General features: G+C 35.6%; 1 protein-coding gene across 1 annotated transcript in view; it reads left to right on the forward strand.

The window, feature by feature from the left end:
• EYS (eyes shut homolog) overlaps positions 1-26401 on the forward strand; it is a 718062-nt gene that overhangs the window by 191590 nt on the left and 500071 nt on the right. Inside the window, 2 exon segments of the mRNA XM_040058168.2 lie at positions 10259-10456; positions 12872-12993. Coding sequence (XP_039914102.1) covers positions 10259-10456; positions 12872-12993 — 320 coding nt within the window.

Consider the following 26401-nt stretch of genomic DNA (forward strand, 5'->3'; position numbering starts at 1 on the left):
AGAGAAACCACAGCTGGAAGGATTTTTCCCTCAGGGTCCCAAAGATCTGAGAGTGGCTGGAACCTTTTCCTTTAGAGAGAACAGGCCCCTGTCGATGGCAAAAGGAAAGAGTCTGCCCTTGGTCCGCGGGAAATCACGGTTTTATTAAGTCTTTCTCCTGTGGTCCTGCCCCTGCAGGGTCCAGAGCCCAGTCCAGTCCCTGTCCCAAGAGCCAAGAGAGTATTTTCCATGTGGTCTCCTGGCTTTTACCCAGGGGGGGAAGGGGCTAGAGGCAGCAATAAGCCACTACCCAATCAGGGATAAGGTGGGAGTGGAACAGAGTTGGACTACATTCCAGTGTGGGAGAATAGGTGGGGAAAAGGAGCAGGGATAAGACTCGTGATGATACATTTTCCAGGGGAACAGGAGGGTACAGAAGAAACCATTACAAAACCAATATAAAAATGAAATACAATATAAACCCAAATAATGCACAACAACAAACCTATAAGTCTTTTAGATATGAAATAACATCCTTGTCAACATCTAATAACATTCTAATTACTAAATGTGATAGCTGAACTATTTTCATCCTATTTGAGTCAAGTTCCTCATCCTCGTGGAGTAGAAAATCAATTTCCTGTTTTCCAGAATTACTGAGTTTTACCTGTAGTATTGAACTTCAAAGTCCTTGTATATCATAATTCTTTTGACCTTGATTTGGAGGAGCTCGAGATTTGATTAACAGAAGGAAATCTATACCATATTATGTTATTAATCTGGTTAGAGAAAGAGATTCCCGTGTAAACCCACAGAAATCCTAGAAGTTACTGAGCCCCACTGAGCACTGTGACTAAGGTTAATCAGAAAAAAAAAAAAAAAAAAATAGCATACAGGTCTGTATAATATGCTTTTGCCATTTATGATAGTTATCTATGCCAGAAGTTATGTGTGTGTTTGTGAACAAGTTCTAATTAATCAAACATGACAATCCACTTATAAAACTCCAGTTCTCTGTTTCTGTTGGTTTTCAGCAGTGTTCTGCCACTAACCTGTATAGTACAAGTCATTATCACACCTCAAGCTTTAAAGCTAAAATGGCTATGCCACCACTTGCATATGCTGCAGTGTGATGTTCTTTACATATAGGACTTAACCCTAATATGTCTGGTACAGTTGCTTCTGCTTGGCTGCAATATATTAGTACCTAAAAATATACATTTTAAAAATGTCTCCACTTCCACCTGTTTTCTATCTTAACTGAGGTGCAACAGTCTATTTATGTCAGACATTTTGTATCAGTTGACATTCTGACGTTCTTCTGAAACAGAGAATAGAGAAGCTGTTGCATTCTCTGTTGACAAAGCAGCTGGAACTTGGAGAAGGAAGGAAGATAAACTTGATTTGGGTGCAAGACAAATAAAATATTTTAATATTCTTATAAGAGCTTAGAGTGTCCATTTAGAATATCCATTAGAGTGTCCTAGCTGGGAAGTTATTTTAGTAATTTTTCTATTATGATATTTATTCTAAAATTGAAGCCTTTCTATAACAGAATCACAGTTATTACAGAATTGATGTTAAGTCCTTGGGCAGAGAGCAGAAGGAGTGAGAAACATAGTGAGGCTGTATCTCATTTAGGGGTCCTAACGACTTCACGGAAGGTAGAATGAAAGCTCCCATGGCTCTATCAGAAAATACTGAGTTGTCCCATTAAAAATTCAAACATATTCAAAAGCACTGCAATTAGTAAAGGTTATAGCTTTATCTATATTTATATCCATGCTGTTCTTATTGGTGGTTTTAGTGTTTTGTAAGAACATTAAAATACATTCAAATATTAACAGTCGAGTTCATAGTAATATATGGAACCTTACTGTTCAGAGCTTTTAAATGCCAATATTTTTTAAACCATATCAGTGAAGTTACTCACAACTATTAGACAGCAGTCCTTCCTGAGAATGTAGCAGAACCAGTTTGTCCCTGTATCAGGCAAGCTGCTTTTCAGCATTCTTAGCATGCAAAAGGTGAATGATCTCACTACAGTGTCTAGACCAGCTCAATTTTACAGAAGATAAAATAAGACTTAAAAGGCTGCTTTTTTCTTCTTTGGTATTATTGATAACTAAGAACAGATCTTGCACTCCCACACCACAACTGCAAATTTTCCCCATTGTCTACGCTTGTATTTAAGGCAAAGGTGAAACCAACTAACTAACTATGACACATGCACTGAGTCACTAATCTGTCGGTCCCAAAGAAAGCCCAGCAAGAAAGAAAGCATTAAAATTCTAGTTTCAGTCAGAGACTGTATATTGGATATGTGATAATCCTATGAAAGTTGGCATGAGAAAAAAAAGAAAAGAAAAGAAAAGAAAAGAAAAGAAAAGAAAAGAAAAGAAAAGAAAAGAAAAGAAAAGAAAAGAAAATAAAAGAAAAGAAAAGAAAAGAAAAGAAAAGAAAAGAAAAGAAAAGAAAAGAAAAGAAAAGAAAAAAGAAAAGAAAAGAAAAAAGAAAAATGACCAGCTGTTTAGTAACTTGTTTTTAATAAATGGAGCAAAGATTTTTATTGTTTGATCCAAATTATTTACATGACTCATTTAAAAAAATGCACTGTATGTATTTTGTCTAGATGTTGCTAATAGGTATGACCTATTAAATCAAATATATGCAATTGTAGAGGAAAATTGAATTTCAGTTCTGAGGAAGTGTCTACTTATTTCTTGCAGTCTTAATGACATATGTCTCCAAATGTGTTTCAATTAACATCAAAGCAAAAATGGTAATTGACCATCAAACATGTTGCAAAAGAAAGTAAACTGGTAAGAAAGGCAACTCAGCAGAAAAAAAAGTGCTTAAGTCTATCAAAAAACAAGAATAATAATGGAGCTTTCATCACAGGACACTCTATTATGGGAACAGCTAATTACAAAACAGATAATAAGTAAGCAATGTAAGTGCTCATGGAGGCAAAAAGCTGGAGTAGAGATAATGGAGCAATTACTTTTCCGCTGCTCATAGGCCAAACCTCATTCTTTCCTGTGCCAAGCCCCATCCAATGAAAACAGGCAGGTTTGCAAGACCTCTGGCTCTCTCAAGCGTATCTCTGTGTTAGACCATAAACCACTATACTCTGTTCAACATCGGGTTTTATCTTGCTTTGCCTCTCTCTTGACGCTGAAAAGCCAAATAAAATTTTATTTAGGGGAAAAATGAAATTGATGCATATATATATGAAGGGCCCCCTGTATCACGTAAGAGCTATTTGAGGGAAGAGAAGCAGAGTGACCATGTTTGGGTTATATTACCTAGAAAACGTGCATTGCCTCTGAACAATAAAGGATATGTAATGCCTAAATGGAAATTAGTATGAGCTGGGACTTGCTGTTGAAGTCACTGCAGGACTTTGGAATGTTTTGCTGATATTTCTATTGGGTTTTTTATTGCTCCTAAAAGCTGCCATCTAAATGAAAAAACTCAGCTGCCTCTATGTCCAAAATGAAACAATTCAGAGACAAAGCCTTTTTCCTAGCCATTTCTAGTGTCTGTTTAGGTGATTTTGGGTATTTTAGATATCCACAGGGGTCTGGCAGACATGCCCAAATCTGTAGGAGAGCTGTGACCTTTCTAACAGCGCTGAGAACACAAAGGCATCTCTAAAAGCTGTATTTGCTTAACTCAGTCCATACAAATTCAGTGAGGTAAGTGCTACAGTTTCAACTCTGTTTTAGTCTGCACCTTGGCACACATCTTGGTCCACAAGAAGAATTCTCTAAACCTTTACAGCCATGAGTAAGCTGGGAATATTTTGTGTGTAAATCCAGTCACCTACAGCCGATAAGGGGTTTGAATTTCATTAGTCATTGTGTGAGAATGGTGTTCAAGATCCTCTGTTCGGGAAGTAGGTTTAAATTATGGAGATGATACATGTTCTATTCATTGCAAATGGAATTCTGACCCTTAGTTTTCCAGAAAGCATGTGCAAATTATCATTTTTAAAGACTTAAAACATGGTTACCTTTTCCAGGGCTGTCTCGCAAATTATGAAGGCATTGATGCTGCTCAAATAAAAGTTAACCAAATTTCAGAGGGGTTTTTTTGACTACTGATGAAAATATTCTTAGCTTTATTTTTCTACATAGAGAGCCTATTTATGGCATAGGGTCATCTGTCAATACAAAAAATAAAATAATAAAATTATAATCTTGGTATCAAATAGTATAAACAATATTTGTCTAATCAGTCAAATTTTAAGAAAATAAGAGTGTGATCTTAGAACACAGAAGAGTTTGAAAACTAAAGGTAGCCATTATTGTAACTCAAATTAACACCCACAAGTCCTAGGCCATAAGGAAAACCTAAATTTGATACAAGTTTTCTGTAAGTGTTCCACACATACTATTAATTTCGTTGAATGCTGATGCAGATAAAATAAAGAATGAAAAGCATTCCCATATATTTCAGTACTAAATAATTTTTTGTTAATTGTTTTGCTAAGGGGAATTTATCTTTTGGTTTCTGAGGCAGAGTGAAGCATGTTTTTACATGAAATATCAAATTCACAGATGTGGATACAGATATATCTTCATTATTTATTCCTTATAAACTATTATATTTTTAAGAAAAAATTGCACCTAAACAATATATTCAACTTCTGCTTTTTTTTCTATTTTTACAGAAATTTATACAGGTATGGAGAAATAATGTATACATCTCTGTGTGATCTTAATTTTAAAGTTTGTGATGTGGGTTTTTCTCGTACTCTATTTCAGTAGTGTTGTATGATCTGCATTATAATATATAATTAAGGAAATGTATTTTTACTTGAAAAGTGCAAAGTATTGCTTTTCAACTACCCTTCCTTTAAAAAAAAAACAAGTATATGATTTTCAATTAATGTGGATTTCAGATAAAATATCTTTCCACAGTTTATACGCAGAATTTCAAAGCAATACCCTTAATGGAAAGTAGAATTTGGATTCCAAAGAAAAGAATGGATTTGCTATAAATTTGATGTGCAAGAAAACATTTGTTATGTTTTTAAACTTTTATTATAATACTCAGCTATATTTCAAGTAATACGAAAATATGCATGCTTCAGTTATTTTTTCTATTTCCTACCCACTTCCAAGGTACTTCTGTATTTTATTTACTTCTGTTGGTGTTTAATCATCTCAGTTGTGGAGATACTGTCTTTTCCTGCGTTCCAAAGCAGATCAAGATAAGCAGGCAGTTTTTAAAATAGTAGCAAACTTAGAGGTACATCTAAGCTTCTCAAGTTTTGAACTTTAATAGAGACAATTTTATCTTTAGCATTAAGACATTTAATATTTACAAGGAACTCAGATTTTAGGTATCTATCTTGCTCATTACTGTTCCTGGGATGGCAAGTCTAGGAAAGCCTTTGGGAGCAAGAGCTACTGAGCTGTGTAAAGGCGGGGAAAACAAAACCACATATTTCTCTGAAGTGATCAAATAACTTTTGAATTAAAATTCTCATATCTACTAATTTCAAAAGGATGATCTTGGGAAAAACAGTAGCATATAGATTGGGGGCAGGGATTGAGGGATGGGGAAGCGTATCTTTACATAGTTTTATAGTTCCTTTGTATGCTGGGTTTTCTCCCATAACTCCAAAATCATATTTTTATTTTTATTGTAAAGAGTTCAGTTTATCTAATTTATCTTTCAAAATAGTATTGATTCATTTTAATGTTAGAAGTGTCTTTCAGCTCTGTTGTTAAAAGGTAAGTTAAAAAAGACTGAAACAGTGCCATTGCAATGATGTTATGATCACAAAATCACAGTGCTGATGCTGCTACCTGCTTGCTAGTTCTTGAAAGTTTCTTGTCCTCATGAATGTGTATTTAATACCATTACCTTGTTACAGTTTAGGAAATTGCTGTCCAAATGACACACTTGTTTTTCTGGTAGATATTTTACCTATATTGTCATATTTGTACCATCAGTCTGAAATGAGTTGCATTTTTCAGACCATACTTTTACAGCAAAATGCTGAATTTGAAAACTGTTGTCAGATTTCATTCCTTAAAATGTTAGTAGCAAATGTTTTATTTATTAGATTATTTTCCTAAAGAATAGCAACATTGAAGAGATGTCACTTCTGATTACAGAAGACTTCAGTACTACACATCCATACAAAAATATACACATTTATGCTAAGAAAATAAAGCAAACAATTATCAATAATTTCTCATAAGAAATAGAAATTTATATCAGGCAATTTATCGTCTATGTCATTTTTATAAATTAGGATTTTGGCTTTTAACAATGGCCTTAAAAGGACAGTCTTTTCCACCAAAATGAAATCTATTTTTAGTGCTCATTTATGATATTTAGAAATTCTACCCTAGAAGTATTACAACTGACTACAGAAGAAAAGGAAAGTCATTAATATCAGCAGAATGAAAATTTTAAATATGCAATATGCTTCCCACTCCTTAAAAAAAAAAAAAAAAAAAAAAAAAAAAGTATTTTCTAAATAACTTATTCATTGTTTGACATACAGTATGCTAACAGAGAAGCAAGCACACGATATGCCATTAGTATATGATTTTATGGAGGTAAAGACATATAATACTTAATGCAATATATTTTGCAACTGTCAAGGAAATTGTCTTTCAGCTGAATGTTTAATTTTATCATTTGTGCATATATTTCTGAGTTTTGTTCAAGTTTATTCTAATTGAGAGACCTTTAGGTGCCCATTAAAGACAATCTATTTTTGCAATCAGTAAAATGTAGCCAAGAATTGTACAAGCAAAAAGGTTAAACCTATCTAAAGGAAATAAGCTAATTAATTAATTTCTGTATGGATTCTTTCACATTTCATCCGTTGGACATTCTCTTTTTTGTCATTTAACTGTTAAGTGAACATTACCTTTTTACTCAAATTTAAAAATTCTGATATGTCAGTGAGAGAAGACAGTTTATAAAATGTTTTCCTGGCACAGCATTCCTATCTGTCAGCAATCACAGACCTGCTGTTTCAGAAACTTTTCAGATCAAGTGAGAAGTTTCATGTTTAACACAAAATAGATGTATTGAAATCAATCAGCCACAGTAAAACCTGTGTAGAAAAATATATGTACAGAGATTCTTTAAATATTTAGAAGAGAGAGAAAATGCTGAAAACATAAAAACTGTTTTCTGATTAAGCTATTTTTATAAAAAAAAATTAATCCTAAAACCTGATTGCTGTTTGATTTAGCCTTAATCATAAATCATTTTTACAGCTTTGTAAAAAAATGCTGATATAAGAGCAACAGCAACAAGTGAACTTGTTTAACACATGTGCAACCACCACTACCTACTACTATCCAACCTACTCCTATCCAACCTTAATCTTTGCGTGATTATGTATTGAAAAAAAAATTCTACATTAACTCATCCAATTTTATTAATTATTATTTTTATTATTTTTATAATTATTAATTAGCATTAATAGCTTGATCAAGAAAAGTTTATGAAGTCATCTTTAGGGAACTGGAAAAAAGTATTAGGAAGGTGAGCTCTCCTTGGGATATTACCACACTGACTTTTGCCAGAAAGACAACATGGAAACACACAAATATTTTATCTTGTTGATAATTTTTTTTAAAGCAATTGCAGGGTGAGAAAATTAGGGGAGATATTTATCTGTGTTCTATATTTGTAAGTTAGCAAGAAGCAGTTTGGGATGTAGAGGTAGAAAACAACTCTGGCAATAATGGCAGTGAGATGATAGCGTTCATAATCTTAAGAGAAATTAAAAATTCAAGTAGCACAATAATGATTCCAAACTTCAGTGAGCTGGTTTTAATTCGCTTAGAAATCTGTTTGGCAAGCTCCCATTAGAGATTGCACTGAAGGGATAAAGGTTTTGTCTTGAGCCCACTGATTTATCTTAAAAGACCATTTCCTCAAAGCACAGTTCTTTCCAATGTGCAGGAACTCAAGCAGGTGTGGCTGAAGAACAGATAAATAGGCTTCTGAATGAACATAAAGAGAAAAGGAAGTGCACAGAAGGTAGATGCAAAGGTAAAGCTGCCTCTCCAGGTAAAGAAAATTAAGTACTGCATTACTGGATCATCTGACAGTTCCATTTAGGATTGTGAGCCATGTGTTAAGCTTATTTGTGTTATTCCACTTTAGGAATCAGCAGGGTTTTCACTCATGTCAAGCTGCTGTGATATAAATATGGAAACTTCAGGGCAAAATCTCAATGAGCCATATGGCTTCTTTTGCTGTGCAATTTCATGAACTCCAGATCTGAGAGCGCCGACTGTCTTCATCAGGATCATCCTGCATCAGAGAGATCATAAGCATAAAGACAGGGAACAACTTGTGTTGTTTTTCCTCTTTTGTCAGCATCATTACTGGGGTCAAAGGGTTGTCGGGTTTTTTTTTTTTAATCTCAGTTCTGTTCCTACTTGTTGTTCTTGTTATTAAAAGCATTTATAATTCAACCCTTAGATGAATGTCTTACAGTAAGGAGTCAGCTCACCTACAATCCTGCTGACATTTTGGGTAGTGCTTGTTTCTTTGTTATGAAGGGTCCTGGCAGGAGCTGTGGCCTGTGAAGGCTCTGCGCTGAGATAGGGCAAAAGTGTGAGGCTCAGAGAAGAGCTGTCATGGACTAACCACAGTTTCCATTCCTCATCCCCCCATGGTATTCATGGGTGAGGAGAGGGTAGAGGAGTCTGAAGTGAAGGAGTGGGGTTGAGTCTGGGAAGAGAAGAGGGGTGGGGAAAGGCAGATTTATCTTTGTGGGGATTTTTTTACCATCCTATGCTATTTTTAATTGCCAGTTAATTCAGTTTTCCTCAAGTTGTTTCTATTTTGTCCATGACAGTAATTTGTAAAGGATGCCCCTATTTTTATCATGGTCTGCAAGACTTTCTCTCTTATTTTTTTCACGTGCCTGTTGAGGAGCGAGAGAGTGGCTGGATGGGCATCTGTCAGCTACCAAGATCAACCCACTATAGCTTAACTGTGTGGACTTACCCAGGTGTTTTGTCTTGTAGTGTTGCATTGCCCATCACTGGGTTAAGGCTACAACCTGTTTGAGGAACAGAGAGGTTGTTGGGACAGGGAGAAACTGCTGCAGAAAGGAATGGCTGGGCCACCATAGCTGGGGCAAGGGCACTGGTGAAGTGTGCAGTAGGCCTGGAGTATAGCAAATCCTGGGAATCTTCACCAGAAAGCATAACATAGACACAGCTTCAGTAGTCATGGAAAGGCTTCAAAGAGATTCAGAGGGGCTTGTGTACAGTTTTTTACAGCCCTGAGAGTCACTGAGTGCTGTCTGAAAGTAAGTCTGAAAGAACAGACTTGCCTCCAGCAACACTGAGTGAAAAAGGCAGACAGATTTACAAACCCAAACCCATTTGATCTCTATTGTCTTGGCCACCCTCATTTCCATTACCAGTACTGGAAAACATGGAAAAGTTAACTAATTTTATAGGGCCTTTAAATCTCTTTTAATCTAATTATTGTAAATTACAGATTTAGATGAAGGCATCTGTGACCCAAAATCCACACTATCCACACCAAGATCTACAATCACACGGTTCCTTGTACAGCCCCGATAAATGTACATAATGTGCTACACGAGAGTAAGGAAAGAGTACAATGGGACGGTGTGAGATTTTCTATTGTATGCAATTTTTATAAATAATGGAGGCCTTCACTCATCATTAAAGTACATATTTTCAGTAATATAATTTGTATTCAGTCATGGATGGTAAGCAGAAAAATTATACAGTGTTATATATATTTAATTCATGTTCAGTATTATGGGTTAATGTATGAACAATTCACATGATAGTTGTGACAACAGGTTGTCAAGATGACACAGCAGGAAGTTTCAATCAAAATTCATTAATCATTTTTTAAAACATTCTAAAAAATTGCATTTTTGAGACATTTAAAGCACTAGGGTAAAGAGAAAAGATGGAAGATAATACCAACCTATTGAAACCTGTGAGATCGTTATTAAGATTTTAAAATGTATCATATAAAGTAATGTAAGCAAAACATAAATTGTCTTTTCTTTCTTTTTTTTTTTTTTTTTTTTTTTTTTTTTCTTTTTTTTTTTCTTTTTACATATACCAAGCAAATAGATGTTCCTGCATGGTAATATAGATATACGTACCTCGGAGACCCTCCTACTTGATTTTTAACCAGGGTTATAAAGAAAATAAAACTCATAATAGGCAGCAGCTGCTGCAGGGATTCATTAGTTTAACACTGACAGCTTTGCCGTTTCCTTTTTCAGGTTTGAACTGTGAGTTTAGGGCTTGTGAGGCCAGCAATCCCTGTGAGAATGGAGCTGTGTGCATAGAAGAAATGAATTTGGATGTTTTTCCCCTTGGATTCCACTGCCAGTGTGTGAAGGGCTTTGCAGGTCCACGCTGTGAGATCAATGTCAATGAGTGCAGCTCTAACCCTTGCCTCCACGGATACTGCTATGACAGTGAGTTCAGTCTGGTTACTCACTTTAATGTAGAGTAGTCTTTCTCTTGAAGTGTCTGTAGCTGCTGAGCTGCTCTGGGGAGAGCAGTGGATAATTTACTGAATTTCAGCTTGTCTGAAGCTTCACAGCCTGTACCAGAAGGATTATTTTTGCCAAAATGCCTCAAATCCCGGCACTGGGGTTTTTGTGTTCAGGGAGTCAGAATTGTAGCTAATGAGAAATTTTAATGAGATTTGTGCTGTCTCCTTTGATACCTAAATTAACCAAAAACATCTCACATTCTGCATTTCATGAGAGAATATTCAGGTGCTGAAAAAGAGCTCATGGAGCAGTTAGACATTATATGTCATAATTCTAATAACTAAAAAAAATCTGTTTAATTTCAAACTAATGTAAAATCTTTACCTTCTGCATGTAACTGTGTAACTGACTCTTTTGTTGCAAGATGTACTAAAAGGTTTTAGAAGCAACTAGATTACCCTACTATATTCTGTCTGGCTTAGGCCAAGTTTAGTAGCAATCTATGCAAAACAGCAAAGTATGGAGTACTTACATGAAAGTGTTATAGGGCTCTTACCATCTATCAGAAACCTTATACACTTGTTAAAAAAAAAGAAAAAAAAAAAAAAAAAAAGAAAAAAAAAAAAGTAGAAGTAGTAATTTCAGAGGATCTTAAAATGCTGACTGGAAAGACTGGAAAGCTGAAAAAACATCTGAAGGACATGTTGTCAACCCTGCATGTAGCTAGACTATTAACAGTAGTAGAATAGGTCAGTCAGGGATTTTTCTAGCTGAGTTTTGAAAGCCTTCAAAGAGGGACAGAAATTTCACAAACTCTTTGGGACAGCATATTCCACCGATCAACTACTCTGGCAATGCTCACACTCTTCCAATATCATCCAAATCTCCTGAGCTGTAGGTTTTGTCCATTGCCTCACTGTACCTCCTAGCACTACTAAGGGATTTCAGTTCTGTCATTTGTGCAACTGTCCTGGAATTTATTGTTAAATAGCCCTCTTACTATGTACACTTCCCTGAAGGTCTAATACAAAGCAAGCCTGGTTGACTCAACTTTTCCTCATAGGGTCCACACTTTAAGCACTGAGTAACCCTGATTGTCTTCTAGATCTCTCTCCTGTTTCCTCATAACCTTTTTCAAAAAAGAATGATGATTTAAGAACTTCCATGAAATGCATTTTTTTAGAAAAATTTGCAGAAAACCTAGTCATCTTACTGGTTTCAGATAAGATCTTAAAGAACTGAGCCCAACTTACTAAATACATCATTGTCTAAAACTCTCCCAGTTAAAATAAAAATAAGTTTCAATGAAATATCTTAAAAAGCCTGTCTTTCTTTATGTGGGAACAAGGTGAGTGACTTAATCTTCTGTCTAGCAAAGACTATTTCCTATTATATTTACAGATGTTTTCTACATGGTTTACATTGGTTTAGAGATATTTTTGAACTGGAATTCAGATGAGCTGTATTAAAGTTCTTCATGCTGACAAAGTGACAATTTCTGGAGGAACAGCTTGTCTTTGTGGTGCCTCTGGCTTGAGTTTAATCATGTGGACATTTGAGTTCCTCTACCCTATGTGCACTCGCTGCAGAGAGCTGGAATCATAAGGAAGCTGGGAAGGTTTTAGCATATGAATAATGCTCCTGTGCTGAAGGACTTAAAGCATTTAATGAATACAATAGCAGCGGTGTCTACAGACAAGATGGTAGAATAGATTCTATAGTAAATCTCAGAGATAATGAAGAATCTAGGGACCCCTTTGAGGTTAAAATAAATGCAGGCCTTCAAGAAGTGCAATTACTGCTGTCATGAGCAGTATGGATGGAGCACTCTAAAGATTCCTCTCCATTTGGATCACTAATGATGAAAAAGAGAGGTTTCTTATGAATATCTTGTTAAGAAATACGTCATAGAAAAATTCAACTCAAGTAAGTTTTCCCTTAATATAGTGCTATAATACGAGGCATTCCTTACAACAGCAATAACATTAAAAAAAAACAACCCAACAAACCAAACATTGTCTAACTGCCATATCTTATTTAGATATCATTTCATTGATACAAAAAATATAATTTTAAAGGTAGAATCTTACATATTTTGTGATTGTTTTATGATGGAAAATTACTCATTACTTATCAAATTTTTACTCATTGTTTTATAACTCTCGAATCAAAATATTTCCATTGTTTAAGTAAATGCAGTACATTAATCTGCTTTCATATTTAAAAGATATTTTGAGACCACATTTAATTTATTTCATTTTTTTTCACATGTGCACACTGTTTAATTAAAGCTGGTCTTAATCTTTTCCAGATAGTATTCATAACTGGAACTTTGTAAATTTACTACACTCAGTTGTTATGACTCTTAGTACTAAAGTACTATTTATATTGCAGTTGTCGATGGCTTCTATTGTTTGTGCAACCCAGGATATGCAGGACTGAAATGTGACCAAGACATTGATGACTGCATAGTCAACGCTTGTGAACACAATTCTACATGTGTTGATCTACATCTGGTTAGTAGCTTCTTTTTATTATTATTATTATTATTATTATTATTATTATTATTATTATTATTAAAATGACATTTAGGTTTTTGGTTTAAAATCTAGAGCAGTGTTTTTCTGAGTTCTAGGCCTCCTCTTGATCCATACATCCACATATCAAGGGCTTTATAATTATGCTTCCCAGTCACTGGTATTTTTGTTTATTTGTAATTTTATAGGCAGTGAAAACTTTAAATACTTCGGCATTTATTTTCAAAATTCCTCAGATATGTTAGTTTCAGAGATATGAAATGTATTAAAAATAATTTCTGTCTTCTCAGAAACAAAATTATTCTATCACCTAATTCCTTGAAGAGAGGAAAGAAGACAGAGATTCACACTGTGTAAACTTCAACACCAGAGGTGGCTCATGTTCTCTGTCACTCCTTCCAGGAATCTGTCAAGAAGCAATTTGTTTTCATCTTACTCAACAGAGACACTAAGACTATACAGTCTGAATATTTTCCTTAAGAAACATTCAGACTGTCAGAGAAATTATCAGTTAAAAAAAAAAAAAAAAAAAAAAAAAAAAAAAAAAAAGAGTGGAAGAAAGGACAGCTTTTTCTTTCTTATTCTAGTTCCTACCAGTACATTTGTGAGAATACTAAACTGATAAATGTAGAATTAAAATTATATTATGACGCTTAAATGTAGGTATATATATATGGTATGAAATAAATGTCTATGCACCAACCAAAAATCATTGAGGAAGTAGGCAGCACAATCCATAATTCAGCCATCCACGATTTGATCCTCCACTTTGGGTGAACGGAACAGCCCTGTAGGTACCACTGACTGTTGTATTTTTCCTGAAGGTGCTTGCAGTTTCAGGAACCCTGAAGTGTATGAGAGGTATGGGTTTGGATGGTTTTCCTTGATTGGTTTCTTTGGTTTGCTTTTTTTGTGGTTGGTTGGTTGTTTTTGTTTGCTTGTTGTAGTACATGTAAGAAAAAATTGCTTTCTTTGGTTGTTTTTTTTTTTTTTCCCTGACAAATCCTGAGGACAACCTGCAATTGTCACTATTTCCTAAACTTGAACCAAACCTAGCTGCTTCAAAATAATTTTCTCAAATTCTCTCATTTCCAGATATGCATCTTCTTTTCACAGTTAGAACACCTTATGTATTTTATAATGTTTTGTTTTGTTTTGTTTTGTTTTTTAAACACATTTTGAGAACTAGTCGACATCTTGGACAAAATCAAGTGCTTGATATGAAGACCATAGTTTGTGACACTTGTTATTGTCTTTGGATGCTGTTGCAAATGTGTATCTTTTTACCACTGGACTGAAATTAATATTTCATGATCTCATACTGGACACATATCGCCATCTTAAAATCAGGTTACAGAGCATTCCACAGAAGAAATTTTATGCCTCCAGTGCATGTGCTCTCTTATTCTCTAGGACAGCATTTTGCATATGTTGACATAACAAGTACTACTCCTAACAGCAGCAGATCCTTTAATTGAGACTGACAAAGTGGAATTTTATATGCAGTTTAAACAAAATTCTCCCCAAAAAACATGGGATCTGAAATAGAGAAAAATACAGATTTTTAATAAAGTGAATATACTTTTCCCCTTGGAAATTTTGGCTATGCTTCATCAAATGAGTTCCAATATTGATCCAGGAAACTTTATTAATTTGAGAAAAATTTAACATGACAAAGAATAGTAGCTCACTGCAATTTCAAACACTGTTTAAAGTTTATTTTCATGTGTCTTTCATCTTTTTTTTCCCCTTGATTTATTTGTGTTTATTTTTGTTCTGTTGTTCCTATATATTTCTCACCTGGCTTGTCACAGACGTATGCAATTTTGTTTTAAATGGAACACAGCACAGAAAATCAGTGAGATCCATACAAACTCACTGTTTCTGAGAAAGCATGACATTCAAAACATCTGTATTTGAATTAATAACTGTGGATAACAGTTTCTACAGAAAATAAATGCTGCAGAAACTTAATGGCAAGGTGTCATATTAGACTATGTGTTGATCCTTTTCAGGCTTTTTCAAATTTGTTCATGTGTGTTGTCAACATTACAACAATCATTTATGTCAAAAGATTTCTTTTGATGTTGGCTACTACACAGATTAAAATTTCTCAGTATTTTTTCATTACAAGATTGTTCTTTGGCATTTTTGAGAGCAAAATAATTTCACTGTCAACCCCCGCCCCCCGCCCCCCCCCCAACCAGAATGAGTTCTGCTAAGTGGAGAAGCTGTTCTGAAAAGAAATTGTGAAATTCTCATATTATCTTACTTTAGTAATAAGAATTCATATCTATTCAATACCTACATTTCTCCATGGCTATTCTTATCCAGAGTATATTTACTTAAACTTACATTTATTATATAAATTTCTGAAATAACTTCCATGTGGATCATCTTTTAAGTTGAATCTAGAAAGGGACCCAAAAATTTGTTCACTAAGCAATTGCATTATCCAGTTTATATGTGACTACATTATTGTGCATACTATGTCCTTTTTATTGTACTCATTATCAAAGGGTACCAAAATTTTTCCAAATCATATTATCTGTTTATACATCAAGATTCCTCAGTGATCAACACAGAGGATTAATGAACTAACATATATTCATAAACTCTGAAGAAGACCCTTTCCTTCTTCGTCAGCCACAGCAACTGTAAAAGAACAGATAATGAATCAACAATCCCATAGAAAATTAATTTTTAACAATACAGGCTCTATTCATCCTCCTCTGAAACATAAAAAACTAGAGGATAGGAAGCAACTGAAGTATAATAAAGGAAGATTTAAAAACAGAGGGAGATCTTGGGAGTTTCATAATTTCTGCATCAAATACCATTTTCTTCCAAAGGTATATTACAGCAGCCTTATTATACAAGTCAAAGACCAAAGATCTGAATGTGGGAAAGAATTCCAATATACGCTCTAATTGCAACATATACTTCACAGACTTTACCTTGGCTCTCCAGGCAGGGAGTGGCATTAAACAACTGGACTGTGGGACGAATCATAGAATAATATACATTGAAAAAGATCTTCAAGATCACTGACTCTAACTGCAAACCTACTGCTGCCAAGTTCATCACTCAACCATGTCCCCAAATGCCACATGTACATGCCTATTAAATACCTTGAGGGATGGTGACGGAACCATTTGCCTAGGCAGCCTGTTCAAATGCTTGACACCATTTTAATGAAGGTATTTTTCCTAATATCCAATCTAAACCTTCTCTGGTGGGAGATCAAGATAAGTGAAATACAAAGTTTAATCATACAACTCCATCAGCATTAGGAGATTTTGATTTCCTACTGCATCTGAAAATTCTAGTTCTCCAAAAGTTACATACCAGCAAGTTATCATATGACAGCGCAAGACAATGTCACTCATGCTAGACCCTCTGGTGGGTCAGGAATAACTAATCAGCTAGCCTTACGTTAATAAAAGCCTCATTCTGCAGTCCAGAAGCTCAAATATCTTTGATGTATTTTTTCCAGGTAAGGGTGAATTACCATTGTCAGAATGACACTTGCAATATGCATCCTTCATCTTTGGTGTTGGTAATGTGGTATAATATAATAATTAAATAACAATGCATCAGCAAGAATAGGCACAAGAAATGACACTTGTGAGGGGTTGATCCAGCAGCCAGCTAAAGACCATGCAGCCACTTAACTCACTCTGTCCTTTCTATGGGATGGTGAAGACAATAGAAAAGGGCAAACAGAAGAAAACTAGTGGGTTGAGATAGCTTAACAAGCAAAGGAAAGGGGAGGAAGAAAGAATGAAACAAATCACATGGTTCAAAGGCAATTCCATGTGTACACTGATGCCCAGCCAGCATTTGAATAACTGTCGCTGGTCTCTTTTGGAGCCGCTGGCTCTGTTTTGCCCAGGCTTGCTCGAGAGTGCGACCAGACAGGAAAACTCCCCTGGGTCCTAAAAACCTGGGGAGCAGTGGAGGGGCTTTTTCCCCTTATCACCAGAGAGAGATGATGTCGATGATGGAGGAAATGAGTCAGACCTGGAAGAGGGCAAGCCCAAAGTCTTTATTCCGTCCTGTTCGGACATCTTCCTCAACAGCTCTTGCCAAGTCCTGGCCCAGCCTCGTGTTCTGGGCTTATATCTAGGGGAGGGGCTAAAGCAGGGGACAAACCAACACCCAATGAGGGATAAGGTGGGAGTGGAACAGGGTTGGAGGGACATTCAAAGAAACCAATGGGAACATAAAGGGAGGAACCTCCGCCGCTCTTGCCCTATCATTCGATGTCCCTTACCCAAACTCTCCAGAAGCTGGGAGGAACAGCCGAATGACAGGGCCTGCAGGAGGGGACTGGGTGGGGTGTGGGAGGATGGACAGGGAAAAAAGGGCAAGGACAAACCTTGGGATATAGCATATTCCAGGGGAACAGGGGAGTACAGAACACACCATTATAACAGAAAACCCAATATAAAAATGAAATACAATATGAAAAAAAATAACACAGAGCAACAAATAATGTCTACCTTATGGCAGGGTTTCACCAGAGTTATTTGCAAAGTCTTCTTTGAAAAGTTAAAATAATTAATTCAAATATTGTTGAGGGATAATACACAAAGATATTTGGTCCCTAATGATGAATATAAGATCAGATCATGTATATAGTCCATATATCATAAAATATTATTTTGGGATATTTGCATTAAAAAAATAAAAATAAAAATTAAAAAAAAAAAAAGGTAGTAGTAGCTTCACAATAGTTCTGACTACAGTTTTTGCTTCTGCTGTTCAATATGTCAAATTATAATGCTAATCCTGTCACTTTAATGTATGTGGATATCCATACAGAATAATAGATGTTTCTTCAAAGTTTTGCTTTTGGAAGCTATTATTTCTCCGTACTTACTGCATAGTAAAATAAAAATAAAAATAATAATAATTAAAAAAAACCCCAAAAAATAATAATAAAAAAACCCCTGTAGGTAAAGTTATAGTTGCATGATAATTCTTATATTGCAGTCCCATGTCCTTCCTGTGGTTAACTCTATCTGTAGTGGTGCAAGAGTTGTTTTATTAAGTTATTAAGTTATTTTTGTAAGATTTATAAGTTATTTTTGTAATGGTTCATTCCACTGTACCCCCCTGTTTCCCCCCTATGAGTTAGTTATATAACCGGATGTTATATGTCAATCATTCCCCCCTGCACCTGTCCCTGTCAATCCCCCCTCTCTCCTCATGGTCGCCCTGTCTGTCACTTCAAGACCCTTCCCTGGATTCTGGAAAGATCCAGGAGAGGCGTCGAGTGATAGGCTGGTGCCCAGGGAATCCCCTCCTCCCCTCTTGTGATTCGTTCTTTGTTCTTAAGTTGACACCCCCTGTTACACCCCTGTGTTCCCTGGTTGGCTGACCCGTTGTCAGCCCTCCCCCGTTTATAAGTGGCTGTCAAGCTTTGATCTCTGCTCTCTCTGGGCAGCAGTGGTGTAAGGCGGAGCTCCTTGCCGGACTCCCCTTAATAAACTACCTTCTACCCTGCCTAAAGAGAGATGACTCTTTTTCCGTCGCCGCAGTCGCAACTCCATCAGGTCCACTCGCTGGTGTGGGGAACCAAAAACCCACCAGGAGGAGGTTACTTGCCCTGCCGGTAACCCTGACCGATCCACGCTGCAGCAGTGCAGAACTGAGCTAGCCTGTGGTCAGCGCCTGCTAGGCGTGAGGTACACTGCGACATCTATCCTTACTTGATTCAAAGGGCAATTATTTCCCTTTCAATAAAATTTAATGTTATGGAAATGAGCTCTCCAATAACATAATGCGCAATAATGCCAATTTGAACTAGAAGAAGAAATATTTTCTTGCTAATTGTTAAGGAGGAAAAAAGTTCTCATAACAAGTAAAATCATAATTCAGGTCTTTTAGGAACTTATATTCTAGGTTGTATGGAAGGCTTATGTGAAGGATGGAGAGAGACTACTACTAAATTATTTTTATTACAAAAACATATAGAGTTGACAGATAGGAAGCTTATTCCATAATTTAAAATTCAAGAACATAACACACAAGTCAGTTAGCTCATTGCATAAATTGTGAAAAACATTTGAAGGAACTTTGGCATTGAGTACTAAAGAACATACAGTAACTAACTGTTAACAGCTTATGTTACCCCCCAAAAATTAGTCAGGTCTTTGGAGTAACCTAAAACAATTTCCTAAATTGGCACCCTACACTTTAGTTCCTCATAAAACAGAATTTTCTGTACTTTATGCTAAATAGAGAAAAGAAAAAGAATAATCTCAGAAACCTATAACTTATTTTAAAATATCGAGAAGCACTCAAGGTTGTTCAGGAGAAACATCTTCCTAAGTGATGAGGGCAGGTGGTCTGGCACTTGAAATAAAAGCCTAGATAGGTCTGCATCAATGAAATTTCTAGATTTTTATGGGAGTAGAAATTCTTGAAGCTTTAAATAAAGCAAACAAACACTTCCACTGAAGTTGGTCTGAAATCTCAACTTAACTAAAAGTCAGACGACATATTATGGGTGGTGTCCAGTGTACATAACAAATTACATGCTCTTAATGGTTCCCGGGTCAAATAAATTCAAATTGACTTCTATGTGACTTAAGCTTATACATTGACCTCATTGAGAGTACCCATGTGGTGAAACTGTGAATGCTGGACAAATAAGTTTCATATTGCCAATTACACATCCTAGAAAAGAGCTATACAGGTGAGCTGTAGTTCACCTAAAAAACTAGCAACTGCCACAGTACTTCTGCAAGTTTTGCTGCTAATACAACTCACTGTGCTGTCCTGAAGATTTTTCATGCCATGTCTGAAATATTTAATCTTCCACTTATATTTAGTTAAAAAAAAAAAAAAAAAAAAAAGGAAATGTCTTCATAGTCCTTCAATAAATGGCTTTTTTAATATCTGTTTATATGCCTCCCTCCTTCCTCCTTTGCCTTGTACTATAGTGACTATATCAGGAAAAAGACTGAAAACTAAGTCATTATTGGTTGTACTCCTTTATGCTCTAATAAGTCCAGTTGAGTGAAAGACATTGGAATATACAAAATTAACTATTGATTTATTGACTTAGGATAATGTCCTTGGTATTGATCTGTGATATTATACATTACTTGAATAGAGTGATTATGATAGCTTATGCCTTACTCATGTAATTGAAAGTTGATTTTGGCAAACAAGTATCATCTTTCCATTTATTTGTTTTATGACATTATTTTAACCTGTTTTCATTTGATTTTTTTGAAAGAAGGTGCAGACATATAAAAATTTGTAGCTTCAACCAAGAATGTCACTAAATACCATAGCAGTGAAAGCTTTCCATTTTCTTTTTCATAAACTGAATTTTAAATACTCTACAGAATGAATAAAACTGTCACGAAGTGGAGGAAATGGAGATTAAGAGGAAGTTAAAGATTGGCTTTCCAGTGACATTTGTGAACAGAAGACAGATCACTGTGGTAAAGATCCAGGAAGGCAGTCCCAGATGGTGTGCTTTAAGTTTTGCCTGCAGTGAGGAGGCTGGACAGACAAAACCAGGGATGGCAGGGAAAGAAGTGAAGAACTTCACAACATAAGGAAGAAACTGGAGAATTGTGGCCTACTTGTGGAAAGCATAACCCTAAATTTGATTTGTGCACTGTATGGAGACTAGCATTATGTCTGAGGTGGGAAATGAAGAGTTCGTACCTTTGAAGGCATTCAGAGACTGGAAGTGGTATTACAGAGATTTGGAACTACAAAAATATCATTGATTCATAAGGAAGGGAATTCTAAAAAAGGATATTTAGCTGCCGAGAAGTACATTATGGCATGTACTTAGCAGACTTATAGAGCAGAAGGTCATGGAAAGGTATGGGTCCACAAGGAAATTATTCTAAAATAACTTAAATGGTGACATTCATAGGCGTTCAGTCACGCTCTGAAAGCTTCCCACATATATATCCTTGCCACACAACACACAATAATTAACTGGAAGAATTACATAAATATGGAATAAAGACTCCATATAGCTGGAGGGGGTTCCTTTCGCTTAAAGCATAGGAAATAGTTTTGCTCCTGAATGTTTGCTTTTCTTGAAAAAAAGGGGAATGTTACTCCCTCTGCATCAGTTATGAATTACACTATGGTGTCTCTTTCACAACAAAATAAGTTCTGCAGGAATAAGAACAGTCCCTTATTTATACTTGTATTTGTACAACTGAAATCATGTATTAATATTTGTCATATGAAGACTAGGAGGTAAATTTCTAGTTTCATTAGGTCTAACTGCTAACCTCTTCAGGCTTGGGAAAATTACATAGCACTTGGAAAGGAAAATAGCCCAGAGAAAGATTTGTTATCCTATTTATTTTGGTTATTTTAGAGTTCTCTAATCTGTCCTCCTTTAGATTTTAATATTCTGTTCCAAGGATTCTGACTTAATTTTTTTTCACTGTGGGTGTAATGAGTCACGGAAACAGGTTACTCAGAGAAATTATGGGCTCCCCGTCCCTGGAAGGAATATGATCTAGTGGAATGTGACCCTTCTGAGGGTCCATATCTTGCAGTATTGTTTATTTATTTGTTTTTTCATTATCATCTGACCCTTGTCCTATTTTGCTTATGACACTGGAAGAGAGGGAGTTGAGAGCACCCATGACAATTTACTAGGTCTTGTACTAATAGGCACTGAGTTACTTGTTGTAAGAGTCAATTGCTCTTATTTATGTTGCTTAGCTATCCTTTTCCACATTAAAAAAAAACAAAAAAAACAAAACAAAAAAAAAAAAAAAACAACAAAAAATCAACCCCCCCAAAAGAATTCTGAATTACATTGAAGATATTACTGCAGTTGTATAGAATCTGTTTTATTTGCATAACATATAATTCTGAAATATGCTGAGATATTTCCCAGAAAAAGACAATTTCAAGATTATTCTAATAACTTATCCTTTTACAGGAGAATTGACTCTGAAAGCACTGGGAAAACATTTCATTTATTTAGTAAGTATTCATATTAATTGATTTCTGCAGGTCTATTATGGAATTGTGAAAAGGAGAGATTATCAGTGGGTTTGACTGAAACCAAAGCTCTTGACCAAAATTTCCTTTCTGAATAATCATGATAGCCTTTTATTATTTCTTCATTACTCTCTCACTTTACTTCAAGTCCTGCCCTCAAACACATTTTGTAAGGGCTATTGAAACCCTGTGCAGGGACACACTTGCACATACACCCATCAGAACTTAATCAGGGTTAACCAGAAGCTTTCTGAAGCAGTAATTACATATGCATTTCCTTCTCTGAGACATGATGCCAAGGTTTTAAAAATAGTTAGGCAACTTCATCACCTTTTGGATCTGTTATAAAAAAAGAAATCTTGTTTAGAGTTCTTTGCTAACATTTTTGATAATTTATGAATATTTTATGCTAAGGCAAAGACTTGATATATTACATAATGCATAAATGCACTGTTTCAGTACGGCTTTAATACCAGCTAGCATCTCCTGAATGTCTCAATAAGATACATTTCCATCCAGATTAATTTTGTTCTAGCCAGACAGTGGATCTCTCATATTTCAATCTAGTACTGTTTTTGAGATTAATTTGTTTAGAAATATGTTTCTGTTTATAGGTGACGCAGATTATTTGAAGCTTCACCACATTAACATAGACTTACTTTCTTAAAAAATATCTATAATGTAGTCTGCAGTATAAATACCACTGCAATTTCCCTGGGAAAAAAATCTGAATTTCAGGTTTGGTTTTCACTCATTCACACATGAATTCACACATAGCTCAGTGGAACTATTGAGTGTTTGGAGAACAAGCATGACTGAGATAACAGAGGTGACATGGAGTAATTCTTTGCATTTCACTTATGTTTTGGCTTTTGGTTTTGGTTGTTTGTTTTGGGGGTTTTTTTCCTTGTTTTTTTCTAATTGAGGAAATGCCAATTAATGTGATGATTTTTATTTAGGAATTGCTAGACCTTCTGTAGTGGGAATAATAAAAAAGCAAACAAACTACCAAACCCAAAAACAAACCAAGAAAAAAGTATAAGAATTCCATCAGAAATCCTCTTGAGGTGAAATCAATAAGCAACAAAACATGAAAAGAATTTATGAATTTTATCATATTTTTTATTTAATGACTACGCAGAACAGGTTCACTGTCCTTGTAGCAGATGTGGGATTGGGAGTTATGCCAAAAAAGTGTCCAAACCAGCTGAGCCTGAAGCATTCAGCAGCGCAACAAAAAACAGCAAGTGACAGTAGAGAAGGACTCCATGCTGAGAATGAAGGCCCCCATCTGCCAGTACTACCTGTTGTTTAAGTAGGATTGTTGCTTTCCAAGAGCTCGGATTTGGAGTGCTGTGGTGAGACTAACAAGGCTTGCCCAGCCCTGGGGCTATCATCTCGTGCTGCTCTTCCATGTAAGTACTAATGATATGGCCAGTGCAGACCTGGAACACAACACAGGTGACTCCATGTCTCCAGGGGCATGATAAAGGACATGGGTGCTCAAATGTTTTTCTCTACAATCCTGACAATGAGAGGAAGTGCTTGAGAGACTGTGGATAAATCCTATTGGTCAACAACTGCTTACATAACTGGTATTGATAACAGAATTTCATCTTTCAGGACCATGGCACCTTATCACAGGATTGAGGCTAGGAAGGTGTGGGATTGACTGGATCAAAAGGGACAGAAGCATCTTTGGCAACAGATTGGCTAACCAAAATCAAGTGAAGAACTGATACACTCAGTTGTCAAGCAAAGGGTACAAGTGATAATCCTGTTAGGACTGCAGAAGGCCCACTTCTCTCAATACACAAAAAATAAGAAGGTGTCATGAAAGACAAGAAAATAAGGACAGAGTGATGAAAAAAACTATCACAATTTTCTAAGTAATTAGTCCGACTGTGTGCCCATCTGAGGTGCCAGTACATTAACCCCTGCATCACCCTAGCAAGTAAAGAAGACAGACAGACTTTTCTCTGCCCACAGTGGTTCCCAGTCAAAGAGGCAAAGGCCACAAACTTAAATAATGTTGGGTCCATTAAAATGTAAAGAAAATATTTTTTCCTGTAAAGGTAACTCTGAAATAGATTGCCTGAAGGTGAAATATCCATCCCTGGATTCAATAGAACCCAGCTGGATGAGGTTCTGAGCAGCCTGGTATAGCTGACGCTGCTGTAAACAGGACAGGGGAACTACACAATCCCTAGACATCCCTTCAAGGGTCCACTTATGTATGATTTTCCAATACAGAAACTTGATACCTCACCAAAATACCTACAGTTTAATATATACCTTTCACTACAGTAGTATAAATCTTTATTGGAATGATTTACAGATATAGAAGAAACAAAAATAGTATCCTAGAATCGCATTGCAGAAATATTTTACATTGAGAATTGATAAAAAGGTGGATCACACTTGTTGAAATCAGTTGGGTCACAGAAATTTATGTCAGCAGAAAGTGGCACTAAAATATCTCCATTAGAAAATGCAGCAGTAGTTTATTTAACAACTGTTTGACTTGAGTGCAAATGAGTATACAAGGATAGAAAATGTAGGTCCTTTTGATACAATCGTAGAGTTAAAACATTTAAGATTGACTTGTGTGAGGATAGAATCAGACTTTCAGTTAGTTGTGACTAGATTATATATGACTTTAGGTCCCATTTCTATACTTTTCTTGCTTAAACAAACAGCGTTCTGTAAATGGTTCTGTAAATTTAGTTACGAAGGCACTTCACTGAAAGCGTGAAGTAGTCACAGTGGGGACATCCTTTGTAAACATAGTATGTGTTGATCAGAGCACAAGGCATCAGAAATTTAAACCCATTTCAGATTCCAAAACTTGAAAAGGAAAAAATTCTGTCCTTTCCACGCATATTTTATAATAGGTTATTTTATAACCTGAATTAAGGGTAATGCTACATTAGCAAGCAGCACAGATTACCCCAGAGTGAAAATATGGGCGCTGACACATTGCTGCAAACTATATACTTGTTTGGAGGGAAGAGCTTGCTACTTTTTGGACTAACGGAGAGCATTAGGTAGGCACATTTTCGGCTTCAGTTTCTTTCAAAAGTGATTGGATTTGTATGCACAGAGACCACTGTATGGCAAAGCACAATTAATTGAGGATGACTGAGAAATTCATATCCAAAACTTAGTCCTTGGGTAATCTAAAACATTAGTGAGTCTGGACCATAAGAATCATGACAACAATAAGCATATGAACACATGGTTGGTTTTAAATTGCTTTGGCCAACAGATTCATAAGGAACAATCTTCTGAAACAGCAGTTTGTGATCTCAGTATGGACAACAGCTTGGAAATCTCTGGCTTTAAGTCTGTCCCTCATTAGTCAGCTGAGATACTCAAATTAAGTGTAAATGTACTGATTGCCTATAAATGTTGTCCATATGTTTGTCTGGTTTTGTGCCCACTAGAAAATCAGTGATCCATTTAACAGAGCCAGACAAAACATGCCAAGTGATTGAAAGGGTTTAACTCATATTGGTCCATAACAGTGCATGTCACACCACTTCAATGAAACCCAGCATTTGTGCTCCGAAGAAACTCTGCATATTGTCCCAAGCCCTATAAAATGTCAGAAACTAAATTTACACTGTTCTGACTGACAATCTGCCTGTTGGCGGAGGTATACTATTGAACTGAACTGAACCATGAAGGATCCAGCTAGTTGTTAGCACTGCAATGACAAATACCACAGAAAGAACCATATAATTTTTTTTGAGAGGTGAGTGCCTTGATGCTTTAGGTAGCTTCACCGCATGACTAGCTTGACTTATATTTCTGTGCAACATCTGTCTTGATGTAGTTTAGTTAGTGATATAAAATACAAGCCTAGTTAGGAGTTATTTTCAGTTCCTTCATTCTGAGTACTACAGACAAAGATATTTTGTTTCTTGATACGAGTTCCTTGAGGTGCTGAGTAGTGTTAGAGAACCTTGCTCAAATGCAATCACAGAAAGAAAAGAAAGAAAGAAAGAAAGAAAGAAAGAAGAAAGAAAGAAAGAAAGAAAGAAAGAAAGAAAGAAAGAAAGAAAGAAAGAAAAAAAGAAAAAGAAGAAAGAAGAAAGAAGAAATAAATAAAGAATAAAGAACAACAGAAAAAAGAAATAAAAAAGAAGAAAGAAAGAAAGAAAGAAATACACGAACAGAACGAAAGAAATAAATAAGAAAGAAATAAAGAACGAAAAGAAATAAAGAAAGAAGAACGAAAGAAAGAAAGAAAGAAAGAAGAAAAGAAAGAAAGAAAGAAAGAAAGAAAGAAAGAAAGAAAGAATGACCACTGGTGGAGGATTGCAAAAGTGTTCAACTGGTCTGACTATTTTCAATTTGTGAGTGCATAGGCTATATC

This window comes from Hirundo rustica, chromosome 3, assembly GCF_015227805.2.
Source record: "Hirundo rustica isolate bHirRus1 chromosome 3, bHirRus1.pri.v3, whole genome shotgun sequence".
Lineage (NCBI taxonomy): Eukaryota > Metazoa > Chordata > Aves > Passeriformes > Hirundinidae > Hirundo > Hirundo rustica.